The 21,941-nt window shown below is 36.1% G+C and overlaps 1 protein-coding gene across 1 annotated transcript; it reads right to left on the reverse strand.

Annotated features, from left to right (window-relative positions):
• Positions 1 to 7,651: 7,651 nt before the first annotated feature.
• LOC306860538 (sterol carrier protein 2-like) lies at positions 7,652 to 21,450 on the reverse strand. Its single transcript, XM_079402267.1, has 5 exons — positions 21,091 to 21,450; positions 19,974 to 20,073; positions 16,884 to 17,013; positions 14,371 to 14,450; positions 7,652 to 8,721 (listed from the first exon to the last, which is right to left on the reverse strand). Exons 1-5 carry the CDS (start codon positions 21,111 to 21,113, stop codon positions 8,626 to 8,628), a joined length of 429 nt encoding a protein of 142 aa, XP_079258393.1. The 5' UTR covers positions 21,114 to 21,450; the 3' UTR covers positions 7,652 to 8,625.
• Positions 21,451 to 21,941: the final 491 nt, after the last annotated feature.

Consider the following 21,941-nt stretch of genomic DNA (forward strand, 5'->3'; position numbering starts at 1 on the left):
GTAGTTGCAATATGAGTCTCATTCTGGGGAAAATACAGTAATTTTGCACACACTGTAAGTAGCTGGTTGAGAAATATTCTCACTTCACTCTATAAACAATATTATAAGTTTGACATTCATATTAAGAAATTTCCTGAGCCAAACAAATAGGTCAACCCAGAGGAACATGTGGTTTTTATTTGTCTCTTGGGTTTGAACTGCATCACTTATCATACGCATGCCTCTGTAGATCTCAGTAAATCCAACTGCATGTTGTTGTTTTTATTCATTGCCAACTGAAAATTCACTGTTATTTGTAAAATGTCAGCAATAGATGCTCTGCAGTGAATGGGTGCCGTCAGAATGAGAGTCCAAACAGCTGATAAAAACATCACAATAATCCACAAGTAATCCACACCACTCCAGTCCATCAAGTAACATCTTGTTAAGCCAAAATCTGCGTGTTTGTAAGAAACAAACCCATCATTAAGACGTTTTTAACCTCAAACCTAAAATACGAGCCCAAAAAAGTATAATCTACACTGTAAAAAAAATTCTGTAGTTTTTACAAAATAATTTTGGCAGCTGTGGTTGCCAGAATAATTTTGTAGAAAATACAGAAAAACTGTAAACACAGAACAAAACTGTACAATTTACAGTATAAAACTGTAATTTACAAACAAGGAAATTTGAATGTAAACCACTAAATTAAACAACACACACTGCTATTAAAATCTGTTTTGTACCTTTAACATACTGACAACCACCATAATAATGCAGGTGGTAAAAGAGAGAGCCACATGAAGAATCAAAACTCATCACACGTAGCTTCACCACAAGCAGAAGTATATACTAATATATAATATTAAGTTAATAGTATTAATATTAACTAATAGTATATAATATACTTATATCCACAGCCATATCACCCTGCAGCCCAAGACCGGTTGCCCACTGAAGCTAAGCAGGGTTGAGCCTGGTCAGTACCTGGATGGGAGACCTCCTGGGAAAACTAGGTTGCTGTTGGAAGAGGTGTTAGTGAGACCAGCAGGGGGTGCTCACCCTGTGGTCTGTGTGGGTCCTAATGCCCCGGTATAGTGACGGGGACACTATACTGTCAAAAAGCACCGTCTTTCGGATGAGACGTTAAACCGAGGTCCTGACTCTCTGTGGTCATTAAAAATCCCATGGCACTTCTCGTAAAGAGTAGGGGTGTAACCCCGGTGTCCTGGCCAAATTCCCTCTTCTGGCCCTTGTCAATCATGGCCTCCTAATAATCCCCATCCACTTGATTGGCTCTATCACTCTCTCTCCTCTCCACCTGTAGCTAGTGTGTGGTGAGCGCACTGGCGCCGTTGTACTGTGGCCGTTGTACTGTGGCTGCCGTCGCATCATCCAAGTGGATGTTAAACACTGGTGGTGGTTGAGGAGAGACCCCCTCACATGATTGTAAAGCGCTTTGGGTGTATAGCAATACACAATAAAGCGCTATATAAATGCATCATTCATTCATTCATATAGATGGTGCACAGTCATTCATGCAAACACAAAATACCATCATGGTAACGCACATGATACTTAAATAATGCAATAAACTTTCATTAAACAACAGAAGATGTAACAAAGCCCAAATGTACATAACTGATAACAAAAACGATAAAAAAACATGATTGTTTTAACAAACTACATGTGGAGTGTCATGCAGGGAATTCTGGGAATATCAGTTTACAGTTTTTGACTAAATTATACATTGATTTGTTATTTTTACTTCTAAAAACTGTACAATTAACAGCATTTTACTGTAAAATTACATGAAAATTTTGGTTAGATCTTTTACAGTTTTTTCCTGTATATAGTACAGGAACTTACTGTTAACCTATTAACTTTTTTTTTTAGTTTTTACTAAATTTTACAGTTAAAATTACATTTATTTTTTACAGTGTATAATAATGCTTTCTTCAGTGAAAAGGTCATCTTGTCCAAATCAAGAGAGAAATGTGCACAGATGAAGCATTGTCCATTGTAAATTAGGAAGACGATTAAAGAAAACTAATTATTATAATATTTTATGAAAAGTTCAAAATTGGCAGATGACAAAATAGAAACTTTTTTTTTTGAAGTTGCATGCATAATAACACCAAAACTGTGCTATTAGAAAGCAAATAGGACTCATTTTGATTTCATATTGAGCTATTTTGTGTATTAATGTACAAAAACTGTCGCATGCAGAGACAAGCATTAGAACTCTGAAACTGCAGAAGTAAACAGACAACAAGAGCGGACAGAGAATTCCTGATCCTGCCAAGGACAAACTCTAATGTGAAACATTTCACAGTCATTATCTGAGACTGTTGCACTTGCAGACTTTTTCAATACACTGAAATGTTTCCTTAATGGCCACAAAATGAGACAATGGGCAAGACAAGAGTCACTGCGGTTCAGCTTCAGTCTGATGTTCTGATTTGTGCGGGAGGAAAAGGCACTTAACCACAACCTGAAAAACTAAGGCATTTCACAGCTTGCTTCCTAATCTGGTTTTTAAATAAACCTAAAATTGTATGCTATGAATATTGATGACAAATTGCTCATGTTCCTCATTCAGGAAGGCAAGGCACTGAACCCCCAACTGCTCCCCGGGCTGCCCACTGCTCCGGGCGTGTGTTCACGGTGTGTGTGTGTTCACTGCTGTGTGTGTGTGTGTGTGTGTGAACTTTGGATGGGTTAAATGCAGAGCACGAATTCTGAGTATGGGTCATATATGTCACTTAACTTCACTTCGCTACAACAAACAGGATATTTACAACTTAAGTTTAACTAATTGAATCATTGTTCCTATTCAACTTCATTATTTTGAGTAAACTCAGCTTGTAGATGTCATTTACTTGAAATCTGTGTTATAGTTACTAATACCCATATTCTTATTATATAGTTATGCTTTGTTATTATTATAAACTTTATATCATTATAATATATATAGAAGATAGAATGACAGAACGACAGAACAATCGACAGACAGACAGACATATTTTTTATTAAAGCTGGAAAAAAAAATACACACAAAAAATTTAAAATTAGAAATGTTGTCTTGGAAACGAACTGAAATTGAAGTGCCAAAATTACTAAAACTGAAATGAAAATAAATTGAAGCTAAGTAGTAATGTATAAAAAGCTATTATAATACATTAAAAAATAAGAAAATTATAAAAGTATTATTATAAAAGTACCAAATACTTCAAATACATTCAAGATAAATCCTGAAAATATCAAAATAAAAGCTCATTCAAAATATTAATAAACACTATATTATATAAACTAGATAAAGAAGTTCAAGACCAATATTATGTTGGCTAGAGAAAGCCATGGATGGATGGATGGATGGATGGACGGAGGGATGGATGGATGATCACCTCGTTATGATTTCCTGTCTCGTCAAGGGCAGAGCATCATTAACTGTGGATGAAGATCCCTCACGTTACACAGGTCTTGCAATCCAGGCATCACTAATTACACACAATAACTCACTGCACATCCTGAAAAGACCACTGATGGTGGGAAAAATCATTAATACATATATTTGAGCGCATGTTACAATGAGTCAGACTCACACTTCAAACCTCTAATGACAGCTGATGAAACCGGCAAGCATAAACCGCCTCTGCCCAGTCTAGACACGTTTTTCTCTCAGCCCAATAAACTGGACTGAAAGCAGCTGCATTCGTTCAGCAGATCATCTGTGGCACAGTAAAGATGAATTTACAATAAACATGAATTATGCCTGCAGAGTTTAGCAAACATTTCCTCTCGGCCCCAATTTAAAACATTTAAATGGATAGTTCACCTAAAATAAATTACATTTTTGTCATCATTTACTCCCTCGTGTCGTTCCAAACATATATTTACTTTTTTGTGTTCTTGATTCTTAAAATCAAAGTGTATCATTTCTGTGGCACTATAGAGCCCTGATTCCTGTGATGCTGAAAATGCAGACGATGTCCTCATCCTCAGGCCATGCAAGATGTAGATGAATGTGTTTCTTCATCAGATTTGTAGAAATGTAGCATTTCATCACTTGCTCAGCAATGGATCCTCTGCAGTGAATGGGTGCCGTCAGAATGAGAGTCCAAACAGCTGATAAAAACCACAATAATCCACAAGTAATCCACACCACTCCAGTCCATCTTGAGAAAAACTGCATGTTTGTAAGAAACAAATCCATCAAGATATTTTTACCCTCAAACCAATGTTTCAGGCAAAAATGAGAGTCTATCCATAATATGGATTTTTTTTTATTATTGAAAAGGTCGTTTGGTCAGAATCAGGAGAGAAATATACACAGATCAAGCACCGTTTACAAGTGAAACCAGTCCAAACCAGTTCTAAATCAATATTTTTGTGAATTTTTAATGAGAGAACAACAGGAAATATGTTTTTGTTTTGTTTAGTTTTTTCTCCACTAGAGGAAGTGTTATTATGGATTTAGGACCTTTTGGCCAGAAGCAATGGTTTACAGTTAAAAAAAAATTTAATGATAGATTTTTTTTCTTACAAACAAGCAGCTTTTGGCTTCACACGATGTTAATTGATGGATTGGAGTGGTGTGGATTACTTGTGGATTATTGAGATGTTTTTATCAGCTCTCATTCTGACGGCACCCATTCACTGTAGAGGATCCATTGGTGAGCAAGTGATGGAATGCTAAACTTCTCCAAATCTCATGAAGAAACAAACTCATCTACATATTGGATGGCCTGAAAGTGAGTAAATGTATAGCAATTTTTCATTTCTGGGTGAACTATGCTTTTAAACTATAGAGTATTTCAACACAGAAGGAAAACGACACAGCTTTAAGCGTTTCAGGTGGCCAAACACCTGCTCAGAGCCACAGTTTAATAAAATTTACTTTCCTTTTTATTCCTCTGTGTCTGGTGGCTGTAATATCGGACATGAGGAAACAGACAATAAAATTGATGGCCTAGAAATTTATTGCCTCAATACTCTTCCTGGAGAAGCGCAACGCTCCGTCAGTCTGACCGGCAAACACTCCCTGAGGTCAGACAACAGATGAGACCTACAGCACACGCGGGCAACGCAATATGAAACTCGATGTCCCTTCTTTTAGCTCATCTCTCCTCTGAAATTTAGAAAACAGGACACGATTTGAATACCAATATGAGTTCATGAAAGGTGCATTTGATGCTTGGAGTTCAGCTCCCAGGAGAAGAAGCTACAAGAAAACAATTTCAAAGTGAAGGTCGTTGAGAAACATGGGATACAATGCAACGCCTACAGAGAAACACAGGGCTTTTAACAGTCATTTCACTGTGAAAAGCTAGGATGCTTTCATGAGAACAAAAATCAACAGCTGCTTTTCTAGAAAACATATTTCTATATAGCATTACTTTCAGTCTGTCTTTGCAACCAGTGAAAAACAACATTAACTGTAAATGTAAGAATCTGAATCAATTAGTTCTTAATTCTGCTAATTTTACTCTACTGCTTATCCATGTTTACTGTGTTTAAAAGGTTGTTGAAGTTTCAAAGCACCTGTTTGTAACTAGACGTGTTCAAAACTTCACCAAACCTAAACGTCTCATCTCAATGACTTGTAATTATATCAATGCAAGAGCACTAGGAGGAGTGAATTATATACTTAGTAAAGCAAAACAACAACTCTAGTGTTTTAACCATGGTAAGAGGTGTTATATGCATCATACAAAGAAAAACAATCTTAACCGTGGAAAAAAAAAATCACTGTAAAGTGGAGACTAGAGTTGATTACTGCGGTAAAGAAATTGCAACAGGAATAAATGAAAGATACTGATCTTCTAAAAGTAAGAAGATTAATAATATACAACTGTTTACTTACAGTTAATATGCAACATGATATTTTGATATGAATCTCAACTGATGTGAAATGACAGGTGTGCATATATTACCTATTTTTATCAGCTCAGCAAATGAGTTTCATTAAAAAAATATATAAATGAATAAATAATGAGGCATAGAGGATGTGCAGCACAATTTTTGCAACTAAAAACTATATGAGGTTAAAAATCTACATAATTTATACATTAAATAGCATACATTTTATAATTAATAATTTGACATAATAATATCCAATATTTCCAAACATTTTTGTTACTTGAAATAAGTTTAACTGAAAAAATAAATAAATAAAAAAATATTATCTGCTACAGGTCTCAAAACAGTTGGCACGGGGGCAACAAAAGGCTGAAAAAGCAATAATTTTCTAAAAGATTCAGCTGGGAGAACATCTAGCAACTGATTAAGTTAACTTACATCAGGTCTGTAACATGATTAGCTATAAAAGGGATGTCTTAGAGAGGCAGAGTCTTTCAGAAGTAAAGATGGGCAGAGGCTGTCCAATCTGTGAAAGAGTGCGTAAAAAGATTGTGGAATACTTTAAAAACAACGTTCCTCAACTAAACTCTAGTTTCAGAGAACTGCTGTGTCCTCCGGGTTAAAGAGGAAGGAGACCTTCCAGCGTGTTATCAGTGTTTAGTTCAAAAGCCAGCATCTCTGAGGGTATGGGGGTGCATAAGTGCATACGGTATGGGCAGCTTGCATGTTTTGGAAGGCACTATGAATGCTGAAAGGTATATAAGGTTTTAGAGCAACATATGCTCCCCTCCAGATGACGTCTATTTCAGGGAAGGCCTTGTGTATTTTAGAAGGACAATGCAAACCACATACTGCAGCTATTACAACAGCATGGCTTCGTAGTAGAAGAGTCCGGGTGCTGAATTGACCTGCCTGCAGTCCAGATCTTTCACCTATAGAGAACATTTGGCACATCATTAAACGAAAAAAAGACGACAACAAACTCTTCAGCAGCTGGAAACCTATATCAGACAAGAATGGGACCAAATTCCAACACCGAAACTCATAACCTCGATGATTGACAGCTGGCATCAGCTTTGTTTGACCAATAGTAGAGGGCGAAATGTTCAAGAATCCTGTTTGAAAAACATAATTTTTGCAAATTCACTTGGGACACATAAACTAAACAATACAGCTACTATAATAGTATGATATGATAATATGACTAATATAATATGATACGATAATCAGCATTCAGAACTGTAATTAATAATGCATATAATACTGAGGAAATTAAGGTTTCAAATGAAGGATAGAGAGAGTCGAGCTGTGGAATGTAGGTCAGAGCTTGTTAACAATTTCAGGGATTTAGTGTTTCAGCTGAAGTTTTCAAAAGGAAAAACAAAAGCGTGGCAGGCTGGACATCGGCCAGTAGCTTTGAATGGAAACGTCTGAGCTTTCCATGAGCGCTGGAACGCACACTTACACCGGATCATCTCACAACAAGAGCAAGAAAACGATACACAGGCAAACGAGCTTCAACATGATCTGAACACTTAGCAAAAAGAAAAATGCTGGTTTACATACAAGTTTTTTTCATGGCCTCCACATTAGTTGTTTAACAGACCTGTATGCAAATTGACTTATTTTTATACGAGTTTTATTACAGGGAAAATCCTCTTTTGTAGGCCCTGCTTCCCTCGACAAAAACCAACAGGTTTTTTTTTCCTCCAATGGTTTTGGATTGAGGAAAATAACAAGTTTATGATTCCTGTACATTTTGTTCATGATAATCAAATTAAAATGATACATTAAAAACAGACACTTCCCATTTTAATGAGAAAGATTAGGTTTATTTAGTACAAAAGTATTTTAGCATCTGATGGGGAAAAACTCAAAAAAACATTGACATGATGCTACAATTATACCTGTGAGATACTGTGACTCAGTCTGTGAAAACCCAGCTAAAGTCATATTTTGGTGATTTACTGTTTTCTTAATAAAATCATCCTTCATAAGGTAAAGAACATGCTGTAAAATTGCAAAATTGATATCTTTATTACTGACTGAGCAAGACCGTGCCAAAGATTGAAATCAGTGAAATGAATGGTTATCTCATAATTAGATTTTGAGACTTTAGCCTGGATTTCACAGACTGTCAAATATACCCATACACCGTTCTGATGGATATATTTTATTAATTGGTGTTTGTTTTATCAGAGCAGCACTGTACACCTGCTCCTAATAACCTAGAATAACTATAAAGACAAAAGAGAATTAATCGCAAAGCTGTCGCACATTTTTACAACACGTTCGTCCATCAAAGCCCAGTGTGTAAGTTTATAGTTTGCAGGCACTTTACCAGGCTTCACTTCCAATAAACCCCTTCAGAGCAAACAATCAATCCACACACATACAATTTAAACAGTTATTGGTGCCAATCAAGGCGGGGGGGCAGAATCAAGAACATTATTAACACAGTAACCATCCATCAGACTCCTGTGATTCTTTTAAATAATTAGATAATTCACCCAAAAATGAGATCTCTGGCATTATTTGCTCACAAAACCACGCTCGTAATATTTGAAGTTTATCTTCAGAAAAAGACTAAGAATAGTCGTATGGTTTACATTATGGAAAGGTATTGGAAAACTGAGTAAATGATGGCCAAATGTTTATTTTTGGGTGAACTCTCTCTTTATCTCGTTTAAACTTATTCGGTGTCTGACTCCTGCAGCTACTCTAACAGAGTGAACTCGGTGGGAGGGGCTACTCGAGGCCCCGCCTTATTGGAGGCTCCGCCTCTCACAGCTTGGCTTTTCCCGGCTGCAGCTGCAGATTTTGAAGCTTCATTGCCATGCCCATGTTTCCGGTGATCTTCAGTTTGCCCTGGAAGAACGCCTGCATGAACGAGAGAGCACAAGACAGTGATTAACGGTCATTCTTCATTTGTGGTGGCAAGTGGTGTCCCTCTACTTTACAACAGTTGAAAAACTTTAAATACCAATAAATGTTTGTATTCTGTAGGGTAAACAATTTGTGCACTGTTAATAGTTACGTTTTGTTTTAAAATGCATATTTAATTGAGTTTTAGAGATTGCATTTGTAACAAAATATGGATGTTCCCACCATACCTTAGAGAGGTATAAAATATAAATATACAATTTTTAAGACAAATAAAGTGGTTATATTGTGAATATAAATTTTATTTAACATTTAGTATTTTATTTTGTAAATATAAATATAAATTTTTATTTTATAGTAATTGTTTTTAAAAAAACACATTTTGTTATTTAAGAAAAAAGTTGTGTCCCCCAAACCATGTCTGTGGTGTTACAACAATGGACGTTGCCCCTTTAAGAAAAGGGAGAATGCTATTTGGACTACTTCCTGTGTGTGAATGCCACCGCAGGTGCTGGTTGATCTGAGGGGTGCACGGGGAGTCCATTCTTGCTTATTAAGTTTCTTAAAGTTAGCTACATTTCTGACAATTTCATGTGTCACACTTTATTAGTGTCTGTGGTGTTATGTTGATAACTTGCAGATCTGACATATTTTAATAAAATTGATAAATACATACTTATTAATATTTCCAAAATGTCCCCTGAACTTGAAATCATCATGATGGCAGCCTCCATTTTTGAAAAGTCTGGATTTAGGCTGATTTGTCACACCAAAGAGCCTATAGTAACTTGCTATATAAAGTCTGTGGTGTTACTTCAAAACGACATAGACATAAGTGACTGTATCACCAGTGTTTGATTGAAATTATTAAAAAAATCTAAATCTTCTTAAGCTTTTATTTGAATGGATATAGCATATTAAACTCATTTTAAATGCAATACATTTTATTAGAAAAAAACAAACAATAATTTTTACAAATTCTGCCTCTCATTTGCCACCCCAACTGAAGAATGACCCTAACATTGATTTTTTTTAGAAAACTTAACCTCCTGAGAGAATAAGCTGTGAATTCATGTCCCAGAAATTCATTTGTTTCTTGGCAGAGGACATTTGTTTTTGTGAAGTATTTTTCTGTGACCTTACATGCCGCACTTTAGCGTCTCAAAAACCACATGCAGGGCTATTCAGAGATACTAAAAGGGGGTTTGGCCATGAAAACATCCTCTGCCTGTTTTTTGTAAACAAATGAACAAAAACACAGATTTTGTATTTAATTTCTGTATCTGATTGATATTCAGATTGATTCTTGTAAAAGCCTCTCAGAAAAATTACAGTTTATAAAGCAGAATATGATTTTCTTTTTCAATAAATACATTGAACAAAAAAAAAGGACATCAGCAATAAGCACATAAAATAAAAAGAAAGATAAATAAATGAGCAAATGCTGTATTGATTATATGATATGGAATATTTAGATTCATATAAAAATTAGACAATATGTAGTAACAAATTGTGCAATGAGTAAGGAATTGAACATTGTATAAAAAATTGGTTTATGTATGTTTAATGGAACTTAACATTTATATGAAAAAGCTGAAAAACACAGCTGAGATAAAAAAAAATAATAATAATAATAAATGCACTACTCTATAAAATATTAAATATTTACATTAACATAAAAATAGATAATATATTATTTATACTACATATAACACATTAACTCACAAAGTAAATATTGTTTAAACAAATTATGTAATACCTTTCATAAAATAGTTCAATACTACGTTGAAAGTTTGGTTTATATATTCAATCAAAGTTAACATTTATGTGAAGTTAACAATGATTGAAGGAAGCAATGAACGAATGAATAATAAATAAATAAATAAATAAATGAGTCATACATCTTATGCAGAGGCATAGCACACGTGAATCTTATATTGTAATCGATAAAAAAAAATGAAATCTCAATCTTAGAATTAACTTATGATTTACTGATGCAAGGAAAAACAGTTTCAAAAAAACAAACTTAAGGTTCAACAATTTAATTAACCTTCATTAACTGTCAGGTGAATTCTCAAACTGCTCTCGGTCACATATAAAAGATTGTGATTGTGTAAGATCAACAGCAGCTGCGGTCATCATGACAGGCTTTAATGAGTGCTTTTTTGAAGAGCAGAAATTCTTCTCGCAGAAGGGATGAACCCTGAAGTCATTTCAGTGAGTGACTCATTAAAGCTAAGCGGCAAACCTTCACTCCTGCTAACAGGAAGCACTAAAACAGAGCCACGAGTGAACGCGGTTAATGACTTCTCGTCTCAGTCTGTTCCCAAGAACAGGTAAATATAGCCAGATTTCAGGATGATGGATGTTAGCCATGGCGAGCGAGGAAACCACCTCACTACTCAACCCAGCTTGTGAAACTCACTTTGCCCACTCAGTTTATAAACATATAGTTGAGAAAGGACAAGACATGACTGAATTCATTTACATTCAAATTGATGTAGATGAAAGAGTTTTTTTTTTCTTCATCAGATTTCGAGAAATTCAGCATTACATCACTGGCTCACCAGTGGATCCTCTGGGTGCCGTCAGAATGAGAGTCCAAACAGCTGATAAAAACATCACAATAATCCACACCACTTCAGTCCATCAGTTAACATCTTGTGATGCCAAAAGTGTTTAAAAGAAACAAATCCATCGTTAAAGGTGCTGTATGTAGGATTGAACTAGGTATTGCAGTCCAAATTCAAACTATTGGAGAAGGTTTTTCTCACCCGGCCCCTCGTCCTCAGACTTGATGCACACGCGGGTTGCCAAATTAACGACACCAACGGAAACGAGCGCTCATGACGATGAATGACATTAAATACACTGCGTTTTCCGCCAGCTGGCAACCCAGGGTGCCGAAATACAACTGGGTAAACTGGCAGCGGACGGGCTTCACAAACCATAACAAACAGACATTCCGGGCCGGAACGCACATTTTCAAAGGAGAATAACTGACTGTAGCATTGTTTTTCAGATAAACATGTTAACTTAGCATGTTTCTTAAATATCTGCAAACATATTATGGTATTTTTGTGATTTAGTAGAGTCAAAAACTTACATACGGCAGCTTTAAAGAATTTTAACTTTAAACTATCACTTCTGATAGTCCATAATAACGCTTCCTCCAGTAAAAAGGTCCATCTCCTGTTGTCCTCTCTCATCAAATCACATATTTTGCTTGTAAACGGTACCTGATCTGTGCAGATTTCTCTCCTGATTCAGACAAGACGACTTTTTCACTGGAGAAAGCAATATTGTGAATAGAAGACTCATATTTTAGCCAGAAGCAACAGTTTGAAGTTAAAAATGCCTTAATGATGGAATTGTTTCTAACAAACACACAGCTTTTAGCTTCACAAGATGTTAATTGATGGACTGGAGTGGTGTGGATTATTGAGATGTTTTTATCAGCTGTTTGGACTCTCATTCTGACGGCACCCATTCACTACAAGTGATGTAATGCTACATTTCATCAAATCTGATGAAGAAACAAACTCACATTTTTAGTGAATTTTCATTTTTTTTTTTGGTAAACTTTTCCTTGGCTTTGTGGTGGCGTAATATCACAATTTAAAACTAGATCTAATAACTAATAAACAACAATGAATACAAAGGTGGTTACCAGTGTTTAAATAGATACAAGAAATAAAAACAAGTCAAATCCAAGAAATCCTTACTATAAAAAAGATGAATCCCTTTAGATTTGAATGCTGAACATTTTATTAATTCAACTTAGGGAAACTTCAAATTTAAATGACAAACTGAAAAAATAATGGCACTTTCATTGTTATTTCATTTTCGTTTTGATAAACCCACATTTCCCAAAAATTAAATGATTAATTTTCCTTACAATAACCTAGGTCTCAGGCTGCATGGTAGAAAAATCTGAGCTAAAAATACAATATTTAAAAACCTAAACTTTTAGAGCACACTTTTAGAGTGTCTCCAGCTAAAAAAAAGAAAATAATAAAAAAAGTCATTTGTGGACTTGGTTATTGAACTAGTTCAGGTTGGTCAGTTTAAACGGTCTCACTGGAGCTTGTTGATCAGTCAGGGGTCAAAAATGTCTTTCGCTCCATCTGTGGCTTTTCCATGAAGGGTGAGGTGTGGAAATTTGAAGGAAACTCTCTCTGCTCCAGATGGGAAGCCTAACAATAATCTCTCTTTCTCAATGTGAGCCATTAGCATTAGAAAAGGAAAGTGAGTGGGGAGAGAGTGTTTTTGAGCGTCTGTGCAGAAACTGTTCATGGAAAACAGGAGGTGGATTGAGACAATGTACAAAAGGAGGGTGGGAGCTACACAAACTGTGCTTTTAAGTGCTCAACCTTGATGTTCCTCTACACAGACTTTACATTTCCTTTATTACATTCTGAATCCCAGATTGATATAAAAAGGCACTCTCCTAGCTAAAAACAATACAGCTTTGAAATCACCACTACTTGCAGATCTTAATGCATTAAAAAAAATTAAAAACCTACGCAGGACAGTGTAAAGGCAAGAAAAACATCTGGGTTCATGTGGGATGAGTCTCTGTGGTACGTCCAAACAGGAAAACTGAGACTAATCAGCCAAAATCATAATTATAACCATACAAACCACTTGGAAATGTCAGGGATCTGCTTTTGCAGACATTCTAGGGTTCCTGCTTTTTTCAAGTTATTATTTTCCAGGATATGTTATGCAACCTATGTTTAAAAGTCAGCATGAAATGACATTTGCAACCTATTTTAATTGTATAATTTGACAAACTACTGTTCAAAAGTTTGGGGTAGGTAAAAAAAAAAAAATATTATTATGAAAGAAGTCTCTTCTGCTCACTATGGCATGCATTTATTCCATTAAAAAATTGTGAAATATTATTACAATTCAAAATAACTGTTTTCTATGTCAATATATTTTATGTGATGTAAAGCTGAATTTTCAGCTTCATTACTCCTGTCTTCAGTGTCACATGATCTTTCAGAAATCATTCTAATATACTGATTTGCTGTTCTAGAAAGATTTATTATAATGCTTAACATTTTTGTGGAAAATGCAATATTTTTATGAATAAAGAGTATTATAAAAGGAATAATTTTCTTTAAAAGTGTAAAAGTTTACTGTCACTTCGATCAGCTTAATGCATGCTTTCTGAATAAAAGTATGAATTTATTTAAAAACAAAAAACCTTACTGACTCCAAACGTTGGAGTGTACTTTCAAATGAAAAGTTTGAGTAAAAAATTACTTTAAAAAAACATTAAATCCCTTACAAAAAAAAAAAACATATCTAAAAATTCCTAAAACAAGCTGAATTAAATAAGCAAAACTGCAACCAAGGTATTAAAACTAATTTTCAGAGAATATGCCTTGAATTAAGTTTATTTTACTTGATCCACTAGCAAGTTGTTTTCTTGTTTAAATTATTATTATTTTTCTTAAAACAAGACAAGTTATAGCTTGTTTTATAGATTTTTTTATATGTTTAATAGGGAAAAAGTCTGGTTACATTAATTTTTTTGCAGTCTAGCTTGAATAGTAGTATAGATGGTTCATATTATTCCACGGACGGAGGGAGGGAGGTTTTGGTGATTTGTCTGTCTGCTTCATCATCACTTACGGTCTGTGGATTCATCTTTCCAGTCATGAGGTCCAGTAGGTCTAAGTCGGCCATCGCTATGGTGCAGTCTGCTTTCTTTTCTGAGAAGGAAAAAGACAGAACATTAATAAGGAACGGGACCCAGGCCGACACAGCAGCTCAGAACTCGTTGGTTTGGTGCGTTTAGCTGTTGTTACACAACGAATGAGAATCCGGCACGCGTGAGCAGCTTTGATTCTGGTCATTAGGCCAAACACACACACTCACGCTTGCTTTCATTTCCTCTCATCTTCCACACAAATCTCGTGGACTCACACACACACACACACACCTGTGAATATCGGAGACGTCACACACCCACACATCATTAAAACAGATGAGGACGGTGAGGAAGAGCACAAGTGCTTGCACTACCGGAGAAACAGCACCAAATGCCTCAAGATGAGGTTCCGTTTCAGTTCATATAACAGATGATTTGAGGGACCAAATCGTGCGGCTTGTTGCGGAGAGGTGTGCCGCTATTCTCTAAATTATTTTTCTAAGTCTGATCTAACAGAGCAGATTTACGCCAACATACTGGTCACTGTTTGAATTTCAAATCTTCAGTGTCTTGATCTGAAAAGCACATCTTTTAAAGGGCACCTATTATGCAAAATCCACTTTTACATGATGTTTAGACATAAATGCAGTGTGTGAACACAACCACCCTACAATGATAACAATCCACCCACTCCTCATTTTTGAATCCCCTTTAAACCAAGTCGTTCTCACTAGGCCTGCCGGTTTGACTCTCACCGTAGTGTGACGTCACATTGCATAGGGCCGGGCCACGGGGGTTGATTGACAGCCCTGTGTTGCTATAATTTCCGCCCTCAGGGGTTGTATGCTCTCCTTAATTTTCTCCGCGCTGGAGCAGCTGTAACGTCAACAATGTCTCGCAAGCAATCCCGGTGCTCTGTGTTTGGATGCAAGAACTAACATCTGAGCTGCTGAGGACGCAGTGGATTACGTTCATTTTTCAATGTAATGCGTCTCAAAATCTACCTAAATACATGCATCACTCCAGACTCCTTTGTGAATGTCATGTCGTTATAGTGCTTCGCATTTTAACCGTATTTGTGTGCGTACAAGTATTTTTTAGCTGATCAGCACCACGCTTGTGAGATTAGTTTGCGCCGTTCGTAGTGCGAGATTCGTTCAGTAGCACGAACGCGCGGCTCGGCCCATTGATCCTGTAACATGGCGTTGTTTCGTCCCACTTTCAATGCATTTGACTTCCCGTATGTACGGCTGAACACCGGTTCTCTCGCTCTCTGTTATGTTGCTACTACCGGCTGTTTATTGCTGTAGATATGCAATGCAGAGAGATGTATACGTGACGCCCTCTTCGGGAATATGCTGCTCTATTGCATTTAAAGGGATACACTCCAAATCAGCTCTTTTTTAGACACACCCCAAAAATGACATTTTCCAGCTGTTATAATAGATGATCTGTGGGGTATTTTTTGGCTGCAACTCCACGGACATATTCTGGGGACACCCAAGACCAATATTATATCTTGTAAAAAGGGGCATGATAGGTGCCCTTTAAAGTAACACTTGAAAACACTCGGATGCAAGGACTCATTGTGAAGGGGTTAGTTCACCCAAAAATGAAAAATGTCACTTGGATTATTTTAACAATGTCCTTGCTATGTTTCTTGGTCAGAAACATTTCAGTTGCATTGCTGTCTATGCAGGGTCAGAAAGCTCTCAGATTTAATCAAAAACATCTTATTTGTGTTCTGAAGATGAACGAAGGTCTTACGGGTTTGGAACGATGTGAAGGTGAATAATTCATTACGGAGTTTTCATTTTTGGGTGAACAATCCCTTTGACAGTTCTTTTAAAATAACAGCTTTTGAAATGTTTTACAAAAGTGACTTTATTCAACCATTCTTCTCCATGTGCTGCCATTATTGAGAGCACTGTGACGCAGGTCTTACCATGACCGAAGGTCTTACAGGTTCGGAAGAGCATGAGAGTGAATAATTCATGACAGAATTTTCATTTTTTGGGTGAACTATCCCTTAAATTACGTATAATTTCAATTTATTTAATAAAAGTTTTTAAATAAAAGCTGTTATTTTAATAGCATTGCTTTTATTCTCTTTAAATTATCAATAATTTATTAAAAATCACATTTATGTATTTGTTTGTTAATTGTTTTCAGTTTATTAATCGAGTATTATTTATATTATATTTTGTATTATTAATTTTAAGTGGGTTTTGATGTGTTGTGTGTGTGTGTGTGTCTGAGCAGGAGTTGTTCTGATAACCATTAGCAGTTTTCAGAAAAACACAGGAAAATGTCAAACTCTGGGGACAATAACGAACCACTCCTTCGACCCATGACCCCACAAAACAATTTGTGCAGCCTTTTTCCAAGTAAAATAACTACACCTGATCCAGATGCATCCAGCCAGACACATTGTTGAGCTGGAAAATGTCATCCGTTCACAGATCAATACCGTCTGCATTTAGAACAGACTCACCGGCATCATTGTGAACAGAGCCTTTTCCATTCTTAACATCAACGATCCAGATGGCTTCCTTTCCTCCCGGCCCATCCTTCACCTTGAAGGCAAACACACCTCCGATCTTCTTCACAAACTGCTCTCCATCCTGCAAACACATGCACACACAAATGTCACAGAGTAGATCAGTTGCACAACCACTGTAAACTGTGTGAACCGCAGCTACACTTAAATGTGTCATCTGCAAACTTAATGAAGAGGTTGGAGTTGTGTGACGGCGTGCAGTCGTGGGTCAGCAGAGTGAAGAGGAGGGGGCTCAGCACACATCCTTGGGGGGCCCCAGTGTTCAGTGTGATGGTGCTGGATGTGTTAATGCCGACCCGTACTGCCTGAGGTCTCCCAGTCAGGAAGTCCAACAGCCAGTTGCACAGAGAGGTGTTGAGCCCCAGCTGGACCAGTTTGTGAGTGAGGTGTTGAGGGATGATTGTGTTGAATGCTGAACTGAAGTCTATGAACACCACAGGCTCCGAGTGTCTCTGCTGTCGCTGAAACTATGGGCTATCCTCCTGGAGTACGGTCTCTTGGCCTCTCTGATGCCACGAGAAAGGTTGGTCCTAGCTGTCTTCAGGCCCTCCTCATCTCCAGCTCTAAAGGCAGCGTTCTGAGCCTTCAGAAGTCTGTAGACCTCCCCTGTCATCCACGGCTTCTGGTTGGACCTGACAGTGATGGACTTTGTGACCGTTACATTATCAATGCACTTGGTGATGTAGGCAGTGACAGTCTCTAGTACTCTTGCAGGTCTGTAGTGTTGTTGTATTGTTAAATTTAGGTATGTAATCCTACCCCATACCTAAATTTAACAACTACATTACTATTAATAAGCAGCAAATTAGTTTATTGAGGCAAAAGTCGTAGTTAATGGTTTGTTAATAGTGAGAATTGGACATTAAAATACAGTGTGACCGATTTAAATGTGCAATAACCACTGGGCCACATGTCAAAACTGGTTGAAAGTCAATGAAAAAAAAAAAAAAAAAAAGTAGGATGAGACTTGATTTTAACCTTGGAAAGAGATGATAAAACACAACCAAATAGCTAAAGTGCATTCAAACAACATCCTATTTTTTACACTTGCTTGCTTTTCAAACAAAGCAGAAGTGTCATAAACAGCAGCAAAACAGCAATGAAATGCAGGCTATTAACATAAAGCACCTCGCTCAGCCTTCCAGCCTGTGAGAGCGAAGCGTTAAATTACCCCGTAAAATTACACACTGCATTTCAGAGCGTAATGGAGCAAAACTGATCTGAAAGCGCATCGTTTTTCCCCAGAGTCCGTCTGGTTGTGTAACAGGCCGTTATTTAAGTAATATTTTTGGCAGAAGCTGAAATGTGGCTGATGGTGGGAGATTATCAGCATCTCGGCCGTGTGGAGCTAAACAGGGCAAATCTCCAGAGGGTGCGAGTGTCACGGCTGAACAATAACAAACACACATCATCGAACATAACCACGACTGAACTCCAAATTACAGCTAGTACCAGAGGCATGGATGAATATATGAGGGCTTGCTTGTAAGGGTTAGTTCATGCAAACATTAAAATTGTTGTTTATTCACCCTCATGTCATTCCAAATCCATCGGAAAGGATACACAAAAAAAGGCATTTTGCAAAGACACTTTCCATTCAGTGCAAGTGTATGGCCATTTTTACTATCAAGTTTCAAAAAGGATCAAGAAACATAAAGTAGACAAAATGACTCGCATTCCAAGTCTTCTGAAGTCAAACAATGCATTTATGGCTGCCAAAGTTAACGTGCACTTGATATATAATTTGTTTTATACATACACAAATACATGTATCTTTTGTTTAGTTTTTTTCACATTTAACAAATTTGATAATACTATCATTTTGATTCATTCTAAAGACTGGTCAGAAATCAAAATTGCAATTATTTTATTGACGCAGCATGATTTTTAAAGAAGACATGCAATTTAATGATTTTTTAAATATATATTATTAACAACCGTTCATTTCAATTTGCTTGATTATTAAAAAGGCAATTATTTAATTCAATGAAACATCAAACAAAATGAAGCTGAAGTGTCTTTAAAATATTTCACAATAGTTTTCTCACATAGTTCCAACTTGTTTTTATGAGACAACACATTGCTGCTTTTATATTTTAGGAATAAAAAATATATATTAATTTTATTGTGCTGATTATTTGCTTTTTGTAGCTTAATTTATACAGACTGTTCAAAAGTTTAAGGTTGGCAAGAATGTGTCATTTTTTTAATAAGAAGTCTCTAATGCTCATCAAGACTGCATTTATTTGATGAATAAAAAAGTGAAATATTATTACAATTTCAAATAGCTGTTTTCTATGTAAATATATGTGACCCTGGAGCACAAAAGCAGTCTTAAATCTCTGGGGTAAATTTGTAGCAATAGCCAAAAATACATGAGGGTCAAAATGATTGATTTTTCTTTTATGCCAAAAATCATTAGGATATTAAGTGAAGATCATGTTCCATGAAGATATTTTGTAAATTTCTTACCATAAATATATCAAAACTTCATTTTTGATTAGTAATATGCATTGCTAAGAACTTCATTTGGACAACTTTAAAGGCAATTTTTTTGCACCCTCAGATTCTATTTGATCTCAGTTTCAAGAAATGGACCCTTATGACTGATTTTGTGGTCCAGGGTCACAAATTAGGTCAATTCTGTAAACCTGTATGATGAGGCTAGGTCGTGGCTCGATTTCTAATATTAACTAGGTTATGAGCAGTTTGGGAAAAGGGATGGATACATATGTCACCAAACACCTTAAAAGACATGAAATTGCATGAAAAGGATCGTCCAGTTAAAACTGAGGAATTTAGGTTTAATGAAAAGACACTTTGTAGTCTGAATAAAAACCTTTCACACCAGCCAGCGGGGAAAAGCAGGCCTGACGCCTGACAGAGGATCACTGCTGACATGATTAAAGCTGGGTAATAACACAGATTCAGATTGATCTTGCTGTTGCCTTGACCAGAGATGTTGAGGTGTTAAGAGGCTTTAACAGTGAATGAGATAAATGAACCGAACAGGGCTTCTCGTACCTCATGCAGCTTTTTACTGATCTCCTGGAAGACAGCGTGAGCTTTGAAGCCCTCTAGACCCGAGGATGAGCTGGTCAACACCGCCTGGATGTGTGGAGAGCTGGGAATGAGAGAAATATACACACTCAGAAAACATGGTTGAAAGATTCATTTACCCAATAGTTCTTCTGTGCGATTCAGGTTTGACACCAAAAGTGTGAGTTAAAACTTTTTGGGTGATTTGCACAATGAGGAAAACACGGAAAGAATCGCGGAATCCTGTCACATAAATAGAACTTACTGTACTTACTTACGGAATGACACAAAATTGGGCAAATCTTGGATGATTAACTCAAAAGAAGTGCTGTATAATTAATTAAATGGTGATATGAGGACTTGAACTTCATCTCAAGAACTGCTCTGCTCTTGTTCAAAATTAGCATTTTACCGTTACATTTGAAGAAAAAATCAGTGCCTCTGTTTTGTCTCAAGATGCACACCTGCAATGTTTTTTATAAAAATGCTTTAAATGTGCTAATTGAACTATGGCCTAATCCTGGTTTAGTCTAAGCACTGTCTGTGAAACTGGGGCACTGTATGTGTGTATTTATTTATATATAATAAATATACACAGTACACATACATACATAATGAAAACAAAATTTTATTTTGGATGCGATTAATCGTTTGACAGCACTATTTTTTTCTCATGGGTAAAACTAAAAATTATAGTATTAAATGAGCACCTACTTAGCTGATAAAATATTATTATTAATACTACTACTATTACAAATAATAATTTATTTTATATAATTCATACAATTTATATCTATATTTTGAGATGGATGGATGTATCGCCGTATGCCTGAACTAAAGCATGGTAAAGCATTATATATATAAAAAAAATTATAATAAAATACTCAAATGTAATTTATTTAGCTTCAGTAAGACAGAAATGCTATTCGATCAATCCACTGTCATCATTCAAATCACATTTCATATTAGCGATTTAAAAACAGAAATCCTGTCATAAATGACCTCCATATGCTGCTGTCACACTCTGAGCTCTGCAGAAGCATTAACACACTCTGGGTCATTATAAGCACATAGGTCTGATCATCATCATCATCTTCCTCACCTGGACACCTGAAGGACTCGCATTGCTGCTGAATATGAACTGCAGACAGACAGGTGAACGCAAGGCCGCTGGCACTCGGACAATCAGCGATACATTTGTATCTGAACGCGACTTCCGGGTTCTGTGGCCATGAGGCAGACCTGAATAATCTCACACTGATCGAGAGTACTGAAAACTCAATAATCATCAGTGTACACTGTACCTCCATACTGGATTGAAAACATGCCATCTAAAAAAATAATAATAATAAAATGAAATAGTTTTGACTGAAATATGGAGATCCTTTATCCTTTGAGATAGTGAAGGAAGTGTCCAGCATCAAAATCTCAGTGTCCCTTTTAACTCTGACCCCTGCCTTCTGAGTAGATCTATGCACAGGATCCTCAGCCTACTTTAGAGAAGACAGAAACATACTTTATTAGCATAGTTTACTACTCTCCCTGATATTTATGCAATAGGCTATTTTGGAGGAGTTCTTTAACCTGCATAATATTGCTAGTTTTTTAAGTTATATAATTAATGTATTCTATATTATTAAAATAGCTTACACTATATTATTATTATTATATTTATTGGCACAGTTCACAAAGAAAGAACAATTAGCACTTCATTTGAGAAATAAAAAACAGAGAAAGACAGAAAAAAATAAAAAAAACACCAAGTAGACAGGAAAAACAAGATCATGATATTTCGAAAATAAATAAAAATAAATAGGCCTAGTTAGAAGTTGGCAACAAAAATAAATACAATAAAGAAAACTTCAACTGCATGATTAGCCTACCGCCTAGAAATAGACATTTTAATGGCAATTGCTAATGTTTCATCTTAATTTACTCGGATTATTATAAAAG

The sequence above is a fragment of the Barbus barbus genome (assembly GCF_936440315.1).
Source record: "Barbus barbus genome assembly, chromosome: 41".
In the NCBI taxonomy this organism is placed as follows: Eukaryota; Metazoa; Chordata; class Actinopteri; order Cypriniformes; family Cyprinidae; genus Barbus; species Barbus barbus.

Excerpts from the sequence above, each read along its gene's own strand:
- LOC306860538 (XM_079402267.1), bottom strand. The coding sequence starts at position 21,113 with ATGCGAGTCCTTCAGGTGTCCAG. Across the intron at positions 20,074-21,090 it reads CGAGTCCTTCAGGTGTCCAG|CTCTCCACACATCCAGGCGG; the intron begins GTGAGGAAGATG and ends TCTCATTCCCAG. Across the intron at positions 8,722-14,370 it reads GAAAGATGAATCCACAGACC|GCGTTCTTCCAGGGCAAACT; the intron begins GTAAGTGATGAT and ends TCGTTCATGCAG.